A 13450-nucleotide genomic window follows, 5' to 3' on the forward strand; every position below is an offset into this window, starting at 1 on the left:
ACCCTATAAATCAAATGAGGTTTTGTCATTTTCCCTAAAAAACGGGACAAATTGTGTCCCGGGAGAGATTTTATTTTTCCCGGGACAGGTGGTGAAAAAAGAGAACAATTCTGGGAAAAACGGGACAGGTGGCAACCCGAACCACAAGCCACATTTCCTGCTTCCGCAGTGGAGGAAGGGGAGTTAACAGGAGTGTCAACACAGGGAGCACCTGAACGCAGCGCGGACTGACAAGGTACTGACTATGGAACCGCTCTTTGCCTGTTCGCAAATCTGCACCGCAAGTTACAGGTGCCACCGCGTTGTCAGTTCAATGCAACTTTTGAACTGCGTTGTACTGGACTTTAGAGTGTCTGTCTCTTTATCAGAGTATTACTTATTCAGAAGTATTAAAAAAAAAAAACAAGACAGAACCGCCAGCCAGCCAGCGTGCAGTAAGCGCACGATGCGCAAACTGCAATTTCACTCCAAATTGGCTATGATAATGTGGCAGCACTTAGTCAGTTTGATTAGGGTTCATGTTTAGATCCAAAATAACCCAGAGTGTTCTGGAGTTTGTTTATGACAGTAATTAAACCATAGCCTCAATAGGTAGCTGTGACCAGAGCACTGAGTGCCTGTGTGTAGTCGTCACAGTGCATACATGAAAGACTGTGAGTTATCAGATAAAGTCAAGAGCATCTGCTCGCAAGGTGCGTAATTGGAGCGTTGATGTTGTTGATCCTGGATGGTCTCCTGTTTCCCCTCTTCCTCCACCGTGTCTGTCCTTCCATTCCCTCCTCAGATGCAGACCATAAAGTGCGTGGTGGTGGGCGACAACAAAGTGGGGAAACCTGAACTGCTCTTCTCCTACACCACCAATAAGTCTTCCTCTGAATACGTCCCCACTGTGAGTTGAACCTTCATAACTTTTTATTTGCTCTCGAACCTCAGCGGCCTCAGCTCTCTGTAATGTAAGTTATTTTTCATCTCCCTCTGTCCCTCTTTTTTTTTTTTTTTTTAAATGTATCTTTATTTGAAACGGACAGTCAAATTGCACAGTACAGCAGAATCAAAGGTAATAGAGATAAAAGTCCTTCCATTTTTTGTTTAAGTCCTGGTATCCTGCACTCCTAGGAAAACGGCACACTTCCTCCTCCTTGAGCATGTACCAGTTAGATGTAATGGATACTCAGTTGTAGAGAACTTTGAACTATTGTCCCTTTTAATATCTTGTTATCCTCCACTACCAACTGTCTCTCTCCTCTGTCAGGTTTTTGACAACTATGCAGTAACGGTGGTGATCAGCGGGGAGCCGTACACTCTGGGACTGTTTGACACCGCAGGTAAAACACAAAAGTGTGCCACTCCACTTGTGGTGTCCTCAGTTTATAGTGTGTGTGTGCCCCACCTACAGGTCAGGAGGACTACGACAGGCTGCGACCACTCAGCTACCCTCAGACCGACGTCTTCCTGGTGTGCTTCTCCGTCGTGTCCCCCTCCTCGTTTGAGAACGTGAGGGAGAAGGTGAGCTCAGCCATTTAGTTGTTGGGGTGGTGCGAGCCTGGAGCTCAAAGTGGCACAGATTCTTAATGCCACTGCTCATCGTGAGTGTCATGAGTTTCTCATTTCAGTAGACGTCAGCCACGGCGATGTCGGCAACACCCTACTGGTGGTGCAAAATAAAGGAAACATCACATCCTAGATGTACTACCCCCAGTTTCTTTACAACTTTGATTTTATTTTTCTGTTTTCTGTGGTGACCCTGTCTGGCTGCAGTGGGTGCCTGAGATTTCTCACCACTGCCCACGGACGCCTTTCCTGCTGGTCGGGACTCAGATGGACCTGAGAGATGACAGCAACACTCTGGAGAAACTGGCCAAGAATAAACAGAGAGCCATGACGTGTGACAGCGGAGAGAAACTGGCTCGGGAGCTCAGGGCCGTCAAATACGTGGAGTGCTCAGCTCTCACACAGGTAGAGAAGCTATTTGAACCAAAGATGAGAGGAGTTCAAGGACAAAATTCTTTTGATGTGCTGAAGTTTTTTTTGTTTTTGTTTTTTTTAAATGTCTGAAGTAATGTTTGGCATGTTGTTTCTCTCACAGCATAACAAAATTTAATTTCTGGCAAAAAAAAACCTTCAATTTCAATTTATTTAGTTAAAAGGAAAAAGGACAGTCCATATTTATACATATGTCAGATTAAAGCCATTTAATTAGTGTTAGTGATCGCAACTCAAGAAAAAGGCACAGCAAAAACTATACAGCAGTACAGTAAACAGCTCTCCTCTCTGGATTCTCGGCACACACTCACTCTCGGCACACCGCACCACACCAGTGCTGTGTCTCAATTCAGGGTCTGCATCCTTAAAGTACGCATTTTGAAAGGAAGTTGCGTCATAGCACTGCGCGAAGGCTTGTCTCAATTCCCAAGGGTCCTTAGGACGCTCAAAATGCATACTCGGAATGCGCCCTCGTTTTAGCCGACTCCAAGGATGCACCGCTACTATCCTTCGCGTACTTATGTATCCCATGATGCTGCAAAGCATCATGAGATCTTGGGAAGGTTCATATAAATTTAAGTATTGAAATTTCACATAAAATATGCAATTTTAACATTGGGTTTTTATTTATTTGAATATCGAACAACATCGTTAGATGGCGAACCAATGGTTAGCTTGATGCTATAAAAACGTCACTTCCGGGGTTGGCCAGCAGGAGGGAACAGCGGTGACGCAACAAGGAAATACGCCGAAGGCTAGACCGGTCCGTGTGGTTACGGGGAGGCGGGGTTTGGTCCGTCCTTCTAGGCTGGGTCCTCGAAGAACGCTTCCTTCAGACGGAGGACACTCGGTTTGAAGGGTGCAGACCCTGAATTGAGACACAGCACAGACTTCCTCATCCTCTCACCTCTGTCCCGCCCCCTCTTCTCTCTCAGCCATTCACATGCCTAGCCCAACTTCTAAGGTGCATTCAGGTACATAACAAACTCTCCGAACATTAACATTTTCTCGAATTGCGTTTTGGCGTGGTTACGGCCGACAGTAACCAGGGTTGAACAATAAAGCAGCCTGTTAAAGAAACTGCCATCTTCCTTTCACCGTCCTGGCTAAACGCTACAATATCCTCGCTGTATAGCACAAAGCTGTAACCAGCGATGGCCTTGCACCTCGTTCTGGATGAATGCGGCAACCTCTTCCAAGCTTGTCTGGTTTTTTCGTCTGAACAGAAGCAAAGTTCGACACTTTTCAATGTCCTAACACTTATTACCACCACACTGTGTTTGTGTGCTAGAAGTGCAAGGATTTCCTTGTTACTAAACCCAATTCTGAAGTAAAGTCTCACAAGTTGTTCCACAGAAGACATGTTGTCAGCTGACGAAGGTGTGAGAGTGCCATTAATTGATTTATCGTTAATCTTGACATTTCGACTTTATTCACGAAATTTCGTCTTTTTTACTGTCGACTTTATTCACGAAATTTCGACATTATTCACGAAATTTCGGCTTTTTTCTCGAAATTTCGTGAAAAAGTCGAAAGGAAAACTTTTAAAGGAAAAATCTCCTTCCTGTAATGTTTTTTTCACATGTCCCTCCCCCACCTATTGAAAAGGCAGTTTCGGTTCCCCGCAGTTTTTACTGTCCAAAAACAATGTTACGCTATATTAAATGGAGACAGGTCAAGCACTAGGACCCAGCGGAAAACGGCCGTTCTAGCTGAGGCCTGTTTCCCTTGAGACCGCCCCCAAGCTCTTCGATTGGCTCTGCCGTTTCTTGTTAATAATGTGTGATTGGCTGTCCCCGCTGTCACTCCATCTGGTTAGAAACAGCGCGTGGACTACTTGCGCTCCGGTGGGAAAAAAAAAAAGAAAAAGAAAAAAGGAAGGCGTTGCTCGTCATCGCTAGAGTCCGATCTGCTACTGTAAGTTGTTGACATGTTGGCCGTTTGTTCTGCCTGTGTCACGTCAGGTAGAAGGATTTTAATATCAGAGGTTTCATTTACTTTTACATATACATTTGAATGTGTGTCTGTGTGTGCGTGTGTTTGTGTGTTAATTGGTAATTAGGCGCAACCAGGTGGCAGGATGTCCAAAAAAAGAAAAATGCACATAAGAGACTTCTTTAGAAGTCAAAATGTAAAGTTACTCAAAGGAACACATTACACTCCGGCCCTCTGGAACTCCTCATCCATCAGAAACTCAGACTCACTCACCTCTTTCAAAAACAAACTCAAAACCCACCTTTTCAAACTGGCCCACAACACCTGACCCCCACACAACTGACATCTCGGACACCTTTCACTTATAATTATTATTATTAGTCTACTAGTAGTAATAGTATTAATTTTATTTATTTTTTAAAATTATTTTATAACTTTATGATAAACGTATGTATTGCAATTTATATGTTTCAATTATGTAATTGTTTGATTCTTGTATACCAGTCTGCGGTAATCTATCCATTTATATGCCCGAGTGTAACTATAGTCAAAGTCATTCAGAATTTCTTCTTATTTTTATTTTTTTTTACTAAAAAAAAAAAAAGGTATATTTTATGTATATGAGGTCAATTGACCATACATACCAAGAAGAAGTGTTGGTGGTAATGGTGGCAATTGGAAAGAGAGATTGAAAGAGTTTGAGATTTAATGAAAAGTTTTTTTGTTTTGTTTTTTTGCACGTGAAATTTCTGTATGCCAACTTTGTATGTAAAAGCCTCTAGGCTGTGGTGGTACACATATTTTGAACTTCGTATTGCTTTGAGTTGGTATCAGCACCAGTTCCCATATTTTTTCAGCAATTTTGATATGGCTATGCGGATGTTTGGGTAGGAACCACACCCTGTTCTATTTAACACCAAATTATGCAGCACTGTGTAACAGAGCAGTCAACTTTTAAATTTGTTGTCTATTGCCATCGAGGTCTAAAATGGTTTGGCCATATACCCGAGAAGACCGAAAGGTATCGCCTCTCTATAAGCTATGTAGCTAAAATAGCCTCATTACCTGGAAAAGAAAATCCATATTTTGTACTTTATCTCCCTCTAGTGGTCAGCTATATTTGGATTTAGAAAAATATTATTTGTCTAATTACTACTATCATAGTAGTAATTAGACAAATAATATTTGTGTTTTTGTTTTTTGTTTAGGAGATAGTTGTACTATCTCCTTAACATAAAAAAAAACAACGTGTCTTCAACATTTGGGGTTACCGGGTTATGGGTCATAGTAATAGTTGTAATAAGAACAGTAACCAGCAAAGCTCAATATTCTGTTTTTTTAAAGAAGAGTCAATGTACATTAAAACGTCAAACTTGTAAGGGCACACACCTGTTGTACGACTTAATTCAGGGAAATAATAAATAGGCTAATTTTTGAAAGTTTTACATGACTGCATTGAACCCAAACACCTTTCTTTCTTTCTTTTTTTTTGTTTTAAACCGTGTCGATAAATGATTATTATTATTATTATTTATTTATTTATTTTAATGATAATTATCAGCGGTCTTTTGGGATTAATTATACAGCGGTTATGAGAAATGCATTTGCGGCTGAAACGCACCACAAGCCACATTTCCTGCTTCCGCAGTGGAGGAAGGGGAGTTAACGGGAGTGTCAACACAGGGAGCACCTGAACGCAGCGCGACATCAGCTGCGCTGCATCGGCTGAGGACTGACAAGGTAGTGGCTGTTTCAGACTCGTCTTATTTGTAGTTTTTTATTTTATTTTATGAATTTAAAACAGACAACCCATCCAGGGCAGGGCAACTTTGGAACCGTTCTTTGCCTATTGAAATAAAATCAAATAAATAGAAATGTTCTTGTTGGCCAGTTGACTGCTAACTGAGCCAACCGGCCGGGCAGCTGTCATAACAGAACTTTCCTCCTAGCCGCCCGGTGTTAGCATGGCTCGCAAATCTGCGCCGCAAGTTACAGGTGACACCGCGTTGTCAGTTCAGTACAACTTTTAAACTGTGTTGTTCTGGACTTTAAAGTGCCCGTTCACTTTATTCGCGTTTTACTCATTCAGAATTGTCATTTTGAGTGTGGGTTGGGATTTGGCTGAGGTCACGTTTGAAAGGAGGGGAACTCATCTGGGGTTGAACTCGGTGGCTTTTTAATTCCGTCACCGTGTTCAGTTCAGTGTTCTATTCAGATATTTAACCCTTAAACTGACGAGCACCCATTCTTGACGGATTTTTGTCTCACTTGGGCACAGTTTTACATGCGGAAGTGTTTGAAACAATAGATGCTATCACAGTGTTTATAGTTCAACAGGGCAGGTAAGCCTTCTGTTGACGAACTGTGTACTTCACGCAGTTGTGCAGGCTGGGGATGTTTACAACTCAAATAGTGATACTGTTTCTATTTTAACTTAGCTTGATGAGTGATGAGACTCTTCTTCCAGCAATATAAAGCTTTCAGACTTCAACAACTGGTATCAAATACATCGTTTTTACATGTAAAAATGAGTGTCAAAATTGGTTACCATTTTTTTTTTAACTGTAATATTGAGAAACTGACATGTTTATAAAAAAAAAAAAAAAAAAAAAAAAAGTTGTTATACTATATCTCTGATGTACTATGACCTTATTGTTACAGATTTTCACTAGAATTGAATGAAAACTATAGAATTTTTATATTCACTTTTAGGCCCGTGCAGGACAACTTGCTGCACATAAAACAATAGTTGGACAGATAATGAATGTATTGTTACTCACTTACATTTAATTCCCCACATCCATCAGCATGTGGAATATCTCTCTAACTGGTGTCATCATGCGGGGCAGATGACCAGTTAACTTGTTCCTGACTCATCAGAGTTCAGCTGAGCAAAAAGGCCCAAAACAAAAGACCACAGATGATGCCTGTTTGCCGTTGTCTCTCCCACCTCCTCGTAATGAAGCTCGAGCCCGAGTATGTGTGCTGCTCAGCGTCTGGGTGGTCACAAGACAGAACCACCAGCCAGCCAGCGTGCAGTAAGCACACAGATGCCTCAGTTTCTGTTTCGCATCATTAGATGTAATTACACTTAAATATTTAGCGCAGTTTTCCAATCTTAAAAGCTCAGTGTCTAACATGGTGTCAAATCAATCAAGATTTCATTTTCTATTTTCAGATTGTCATTATTATCATTATTTGTATTAACAAGTTAATTTGGGAAACAGCACAGAATGTTTAAAATTCCCATATTCATCAAATTCAATTAAGCAAAAATTTGTAATGTCAGTTGGTTTCTCTAGCCTGTCACCAAAATGCCAAGAAATAAATGAAATCCATCCCCTTTTTTTTTTTTTTTTTTTTTTTTTTCAAAAAGCCTGTGTTGAAACACTTGGATATGGCAATCAGCTTTATGAGTTTCCAAGGGACAAAGGTGACTGATATGTCTTCCAGAGCAGACTGCTCCGTGATCACCTTGTTTTGGTCTCCTTCCAAACATGTGGGAGCCAGATACAACATTGGTTTTAACCGTAAACCAAAAGCCGAGGAGGCGTTTCAGGCGTTTTCAGGCCAAAATACACTCCTTTCTCAAGATCTCAAGAGCTTTTGGACAGTTAATCATGCAAGTGAAACTTGAAAATGAGACTCACAGCTGCAATTTCACTCCAAATTGGCTATGATAATGTGGCAGCACTTTGTTTGATCAGGTTTCATGTTTAGATCCAAAATAACCCAGAGTGTTCTGGAGTTTGTTTATGACAGTAATTAAATCATAGCCTCAATAGGTAGGTGTGACCAGAGCACTGAGTGCCTGTGTGTAGTCGTCACAGTGCATACATGAAAGACTGAGGGCCAGTGTTGGGTGAGGCTAATTATTTTAGTTATCAGATAAAGTTATGAGCATCTGCTCGCAAGGTGCGTAATTGGAGCGTTGATGTTGTTAATCCTGGATGGTCTCCTGTTTCCCCTCTTCCTCCGCCGTGTCTGTCCTTCCATTCCCTCCTCAGATGCAGACCATAAAGTGCGTGGTGGTGGGCGACGGCGCCGTGGGGAAAACCTGCCTGCTCATCTCCTACACCACCAATAAGTTTCCCTCTGAATACGTCCCCACTGTGAGTTGAACCTTCATAACTCTCTTTATTTGTTGTCACCCCTCGAACCTCAGCAGCCTCACCCCTCCACCCTGATCAAGATAGCAGCTGGTAGTGAGTGGACTGGCTTAGCATTGAGACTTATCTGCAGATCTGCTTACAATTTCAGACATGAAAATAAGGTTCCAGTTTGGAACACAAAATCAGTCTGCGCATTGTTGACGGCGAAACTTTGAAGATATGCGGCATTTGTTGTTTGGTTGAGGATTAGAAACAGTCTCATAGCTGTGTTCGCGCTTTTGGACAAGCGCAGGTTTCTTCCGTTTCATTTCTAAAACATCTGAGCGCTGTGCACTTCCTGGTTCGATTTCACACTCTTCAGAAGTGTTGCCTCCGACTGAATCTGCAACTTGGCGTATTCCGGCAGGTGTTAGAAGATCTGGTCCAGGTTTCGCCTTTCAGACTGATCCTGTTCCAGCTGAATGACTGACTGGTGGACAGGCCGGTCTGCCCTGCTGGAAACATTTTGAAGCGTCCTGTTGATGTGCAGCTCATTCTTGTCAGCATGCTGGCATCACAACACTGCACATCTGACCATGCTGAATCAGCTCTATTGTCCTCCTCCGACCAACACCACCAGTTTATTGTTTGCAGAATAATGTGATTTTTTTAATGGAAAAAAATCTTTTTTGCAGTCATACGTGTCTGACAACCTTTTGCGTAATTTCAAAGCTAAGTATTTCATCGGCTTATTCCACTTTTAATAATATTTGTTTTTTAATTTCCCTTTCAAACATAGTTCATAGTTTCAAACATAATTTTGAGAAAGGAACTTCTTTTTCGAGCAGTTCTCCCCTGTTTTTTCCCAGAAGGGCTGCAGTGATGTGAAACTTTATACTGTGTGTCTCCGTCTCTGTGTGACAAAGAGGTTTTGGTTTCAGCAGGTTTTGTGAAAGACTCCAGAAAGTGGAGACTTTAATGTCTGGTCCTCACTTCCTCCCATGCATGTCTGAAAATAGTTACACTGCGACTGCAAAAGTAAATTGAAATAGTAATGGTGGTGGTTGTTTTTTGTTTTTTTATCCCATTAATTAATACGATGTATTTATGGTTCTAATGTATTTATATGTAATATGCTAGAGCCAGACTTTAATTGTGTTTTCATAATTTCATCTTCTGGTGAATATGAATGACAAACTATATTTTGCTTCTGCCTCCTTAATGAATGCATAAGTGTAAAAAATAAAATGTATGTGTAACGTGAGTTCATTTTTCATCTCCCTCTGTCCCTTTTTTTTGGGAAATTGTATCTTTATTTGGATTGGACAGGCAAATTGTACTGTACAGCTGATTTAAAGGTAACAGAGATAAAAAGCAATATTTGGTTTAAGTCCTGGTATCCTGCACTCCTAGGAAAACAGCACACTTCCTCCTCCTTGAGCATGTACCAGTTAGATGTAATGGATACTCAGTTGTAGAGAACTTTGAACTATTGTCCCTTTTAATATCTTGTTATCCTCCACTACCAACTGTCTCTCTCCTCTGTCAGGTTTTTGACAACTATGCAGTAACGGTGATGATCAGCGGGGAGCCGTACACTCTGGGACTGTTTGACACCGCAGGTAAAACACAAAAGTGTGCCACTCCACTTGTGGTGTCCTCAGTTTATAGTGTGTGTGTGCCCCACCTACAGGTCAGGAGGACTACGACAGGCTGCGACCACTCAGCTACCCTCAGACCGACGTCTTCCTGGTGTGCTTCTCCGTCGTGTCCCCCTCCTCGTTTGAGAACGTGAGGGAGAAGGTGAGCTCAGCCATTTAGTTGTTGGGGTGGTGCGAGCCTGGAGCTCAAAGTGGCACAGATTCTTAATGCCGCTGCTCATCGTGAGTGTCATGAGTTTCTCATTTCAGTAGACGTCAGCCACGGCGATGTTGGCAACACCTTCTGGTGGTGCAAAATAAAGGAAACATCACATCCTAGATGTACTAACCCCAGTTTCTTTACAACTTTGATTTTATTTTTCTGTTTTCTGTGGTGACCCTGTCTGGCTGCAGTGGGTGCCTGAGATTTCTCACCACTGCCCACGGACGCCTTTCCTGCTGGTGGGGACTCAGATGGACCTGAGAGATGACAGCAACACTCTGGAGAAACTGGCCAAGAATAAACAGAGAGCCATGACGTGTGACAGCGGAGAGAAACTGGCTCGGGAGCTCAGGGCCGTCAAATACGTGGAGTGCTCAGCTCTCACACAGGTAGAGAAGCTATTTGAACCAAAGATGAGAGGAGTTCAAGGACAAAATTCTTTTGATGTGCTGAAGTTTTTTTTTTTTTTTTTTTTTAATGTCTGAAGTAATGTTTGGCATGTTGTTTCTCTCACAGCATAACAACATTTATTTTTTGGCAAAAAACTTCAATTTCAATTTATTTAGTTAAAAGGAAAAAGGACAATACATATTTATACATATGTCAGATTAAAGCCATTGGCTAATTACTATCTATAGTCCCCTGGCAGGTTGATGTTTACTAATGTTTACTTTAATGAACAACACATCACATACAGATTAAAAAGAAAACAAAAAAAGCACAAAGTAGGATAAAGGAGGGAAAAAGAAAAGAAAACAAGTCATACACAATACAGGTACAGAAATCATACAAGACACACCCAACATAGTGTCTAGTTCATAAAATGACCAGTACCATCACTACATAACATGTAGACAAGCAGAGGACTCGATGAAGAATATCACTTGGTGCAGAAAGCTGCAGGACCAGCAGTTCTCTGGATGTTTAAGCCCTTTGCATGCAGAGATGGCACATCATCCGTCCAACACCATCCCTTCTGTTCCTCGTCCTTTCTGTCTCTCTCAGCGGGGCCTCAAGAACGTGTTTGATGAGGCCATCCTGGCCGCTCTGGTGCCTCCCAACATCAAATCCAAGAGGCACTGCTTCCTGCTATAGGCGCCACAACAGGAGGACGGGGAGGGTGAGGTCAGCAAATGTTTGAAGAGCGGTGCTGGAGGATCTCACCAGGCTTTATTCCTCCACACCCATTGATATAGCGTGACTAACACATGTGCAACACTGTGGAAGAAGCAGGTTTAACAATCAAGAAGCATGAAACGCATTAATGGCACTGTGATTCTCTTGGCAGCCACCACTCAGACTGCAGTGGCGGGCAGTGGGCACTCTGCAGTGGGAACAATCCCATTCCTGGAGAATTGGAATAAATCTGATTGAGATTTAAACGGACCTAAAAACATGATCAGCGTTCACAACAGCTAGCTGGCTTAAAGAAGAACACCAGCATGGATGAATTCATCCTGAATTTAAAAAGTGGTAGAATTAATGCAAACAGTGGAAATAACTTCAGAAATGATCTGTGTCCTCTTTGTTGAAAATGAGAAGAACTCTTTGAATCACCTCCAACCATCGCCAACTGCCTGACAGACTGTTTCTGATTTCTGCTCAGGGAGACCACTTAGCTTGCAACTCAGAAGTTGTCACTGGTACATAACCCCATGACTAAATAGACAAATCAGTGAATAGCTGCACGAGTGTATTCAGTGAAGTTGCTTTATTCACTGACCCCTGATGCCTACGAATGTTTTCTTGAGGAAAGGTTAATTTACAGGGATGCTTGAGTCACAATGTAAGAACTCTTCATGAATTAGTTTCTTTTGGATCTCCGAGGCTGAGGTGTTTCCTGAGCTGTGGTAATATTTTTGAAGTCAGCTTTTAAAAAAGGCTCAGTCTTTTGATTAGTAAGTAACACCTCAGTTACACAAACACACACACACACAAACAAATATTCCATAGATTTTACATAACTTTTAATTGGCAACTAATATATTAACTAATCTATTTAAATGCAACAGTTTTTTCTTTCAGATGGGTATTATCATCTTTGAATAAAATAATGCAGCAGTGTTTAGTAAAAGAGTCACAATTCACCTCTTCATTCTTGCAAAATTAACCAAATGTTCAGTAGGAACTCTTAAATACAGAATGACTGATTAGACTAGAACATATTAAAATGTTTTTAAACCTCTATAACACTGATTGCTTGGGACCAAAGTAAACCTTTATTTTTATTTTTTTTTACTTGAAGTTCCACTTCGTTTGTTTTTTTCATTAAAATTTTTGAATAACTGTGTTCTGATAACGCATGTAAAAAAAAAAAAGTATTATACATTTATTTTGGGTGTTTTTTCTTCCTTAGTATTCTTAACTTAGATATAGCAGTTTTTCTTCTTCTTTTTTTTTTAAATGTTTTTTTCATATGCTTGTATTCTAAGATGAAGGTTGGATGCCAAATCTTGAGATTGATCACTCTGATGATGTCACCTTTACAACCCTCAATCTACAGTAAGAGCTGTGATAATTACAGGTGCAGGGAGCTGCTCTGTAGTAATGGATTAATGTTTGAACTGGTGTGTCATGAAAAAATAAATCAACCAATGAATCAATCAATAAATATGACCTTCCTACCTTCTCAGAAAATGTACGTGCACTTGCTCACTCACTCACTCACTCACTCACTCACACACACACACACACACACACAGTCAACGTCATATTCAGTGTTCTTAGTGAAGCTTGTTTGACTTGGTAGAATACTCTAATCAAAATATCCACTGAGCTTTGTTTGAAAAATGTAGGTGAACTGAAGTAACCCGTGTAACGTGTATATTCCTATATGCAGTAGCGTGCAGTCCATGTTTAAATGTGTCAGTTTGCTCCCACCTTCAGGTGGTATTTGCCATCCTCCTCTCAGCGATAGCAAATCACGTCTGCTCACGTTCTCCGTTGCGCCGAAGGTCGATTTCACTAGCCTGCGGTGGACGCTAGGGGGCGGTGCTCCACAGGTTTTTTGGGGGAACCGTGGCCGTGACTACTGTATGTAAATGATCCGGGTGCGTTTTGATTGGCAGTCTAAAATGGAGCCTTCAGAACAACGTGGCATGGAGGCTGAGAGCCAGTTGATCCTTTGTCTGACGGACGCAGTAGCGTCCTGCCTTCCTCTCTTCTTCATTTCCACCTCACGCCTCTTCAGTGGAAACTTCAAGGGGGCTTGCTCCACATCTATTTCTGACAGTTAACTGCAGTGCTGATAGAAACAGCCATACCATAATGCTCAATTGTTTCTTTTTCTTTTAAATGCTCTCGCTGCTCACCTTTCAAGTCTTGCAGGTGCCAAAACCTGCACCTCAGGCGTTAGAATCCTGTTGTTGAGCAAACAGTTATTAGTAAACAGTGTTATAGTAAAATGATAATAAAATATCACTGTGAAAAGTAATAATGATAGTACAACAAAGGTACAGAATGGTTCAAGTACGGCAAAAACAAGTATGATTTATTGTATGTATTGCAAAGAAAAGCACAAGTAGTTGGTATTTTTTGCCTATTTCAGCACTTTTACAGTACAGAAAACCCAGCCGTGA

At 41.3% G+C, this 13450-nt stretch overlaps 2 protein-coding genes across 2 annotated transcripts; both read left to right on the top strand.

The window, feature by feature from the left end:
* The first annotated feature begins 784 nt into the window (after positions 1 to 784).
* Positions 785 to 2101, top strand: LOC142877285 (cell division control protein 42 homolog). Its single transcript, XM_076011760.1, has 5 exons — positions 785 to 889; positions 1253 to 1325; positions 1397 to 1506; positions 1759 to 2013; positions 2087 to 2101. The coding sequence occupies exons 1-5, from the start codon at positions 785 to 787 to the stop codon at positions 2099 to 2101; spliced, it is 558 nt and encodes a 185-aa protein (XP_075867875.1).
* A 3412-nt stretch (positions 2102 to 5513) lies between these two features.
* LOC142877079 (cell division control protein 42 homolog) lies at positions 5514 to 12677 on the top strand. Its single transcript, XM_076011438.1, has 6 exons — positions 5514 to 5658; positions 7926 to 8030; positions 9559 to 9631; positions 9703 to 9812; positions 10064 to 10261; positions 10878 to 12677. Exons 2-6 carry the CDS (start codon positions 7926 to 7928, stop codon positions 10965 to 10967), a joined length of 576 nt encoding a protein of 191 aa, XP_075867553.1. The 5' UTR covers positions 5514 to 5658; the 3' UTR covers positions 10968 to 12677.
* Positions 12678 to 13450: the final 773 nt, after the last annotated feature.

The sequence above is a fragment of the Nelusetta ayraudi genome, unplaced genomic scaffold, assembly GCF_046127955.1.
Source record: "Nelusetta ayraudi isolate G7.1 ecotype Tasmania unplaced genomic scaffold, CSIRO-AGI_Nayr_v1 ptg000135l, whole genome shotgun sequence".
Taxonomy (NCBI): Eukaryota; Metazoa; Chordata; class Actinopteri; order Tetraodontiformes; family Monacanthidae; genus Nelusetta; species Nelusetta ayraudi.

Bases quoted from the DNA above. Each gene is read 5' to 3' on its own strand.
- LOC142877285 (XM_076011760.1), top strand. From the start codon at position 785: ATGCAGACCATAAAGTGCGTGGTGGTGGGCGACAACAAAGTGGGGAAA. The intron at 1,326-1,396 runs GTAAAACACAAA...CCCCACCTACAG, and splicing joins GGGACTGTTTGACACCGCAG to GTCAGGAGGACTACGACAGG. The intron at 1,507-1,758 runs GTGAGCTCAGCC...GTCTGGCTGCAG, and splicing joins TTGAGAACGTGAGGGAGAAG to TGGGTGCCTGAGATTTCTCA.
- LOC142877079 (XM_076011438.1), top strand. From the start codon at position 7,926: ATGCAGACCATAAAGTGCGTGGTGGTGGGCGACGGCGCCGTGGGGAAA. The intron at 9,632-9,702 runs GTAAAACACAAA...CCCCACCTACAG, and splicing joins GGGACTGTTTGACACCGCAG to GTCAGGAGGACTACGACAGG. The intron at 9,813-10,063 runs GTGAGCTCAGCC...GTCTGGCTGCAG, and splicing joins TTGAGAACGTGAGGGAGAAG to TGGGTGCCTGAGATTTCTCA.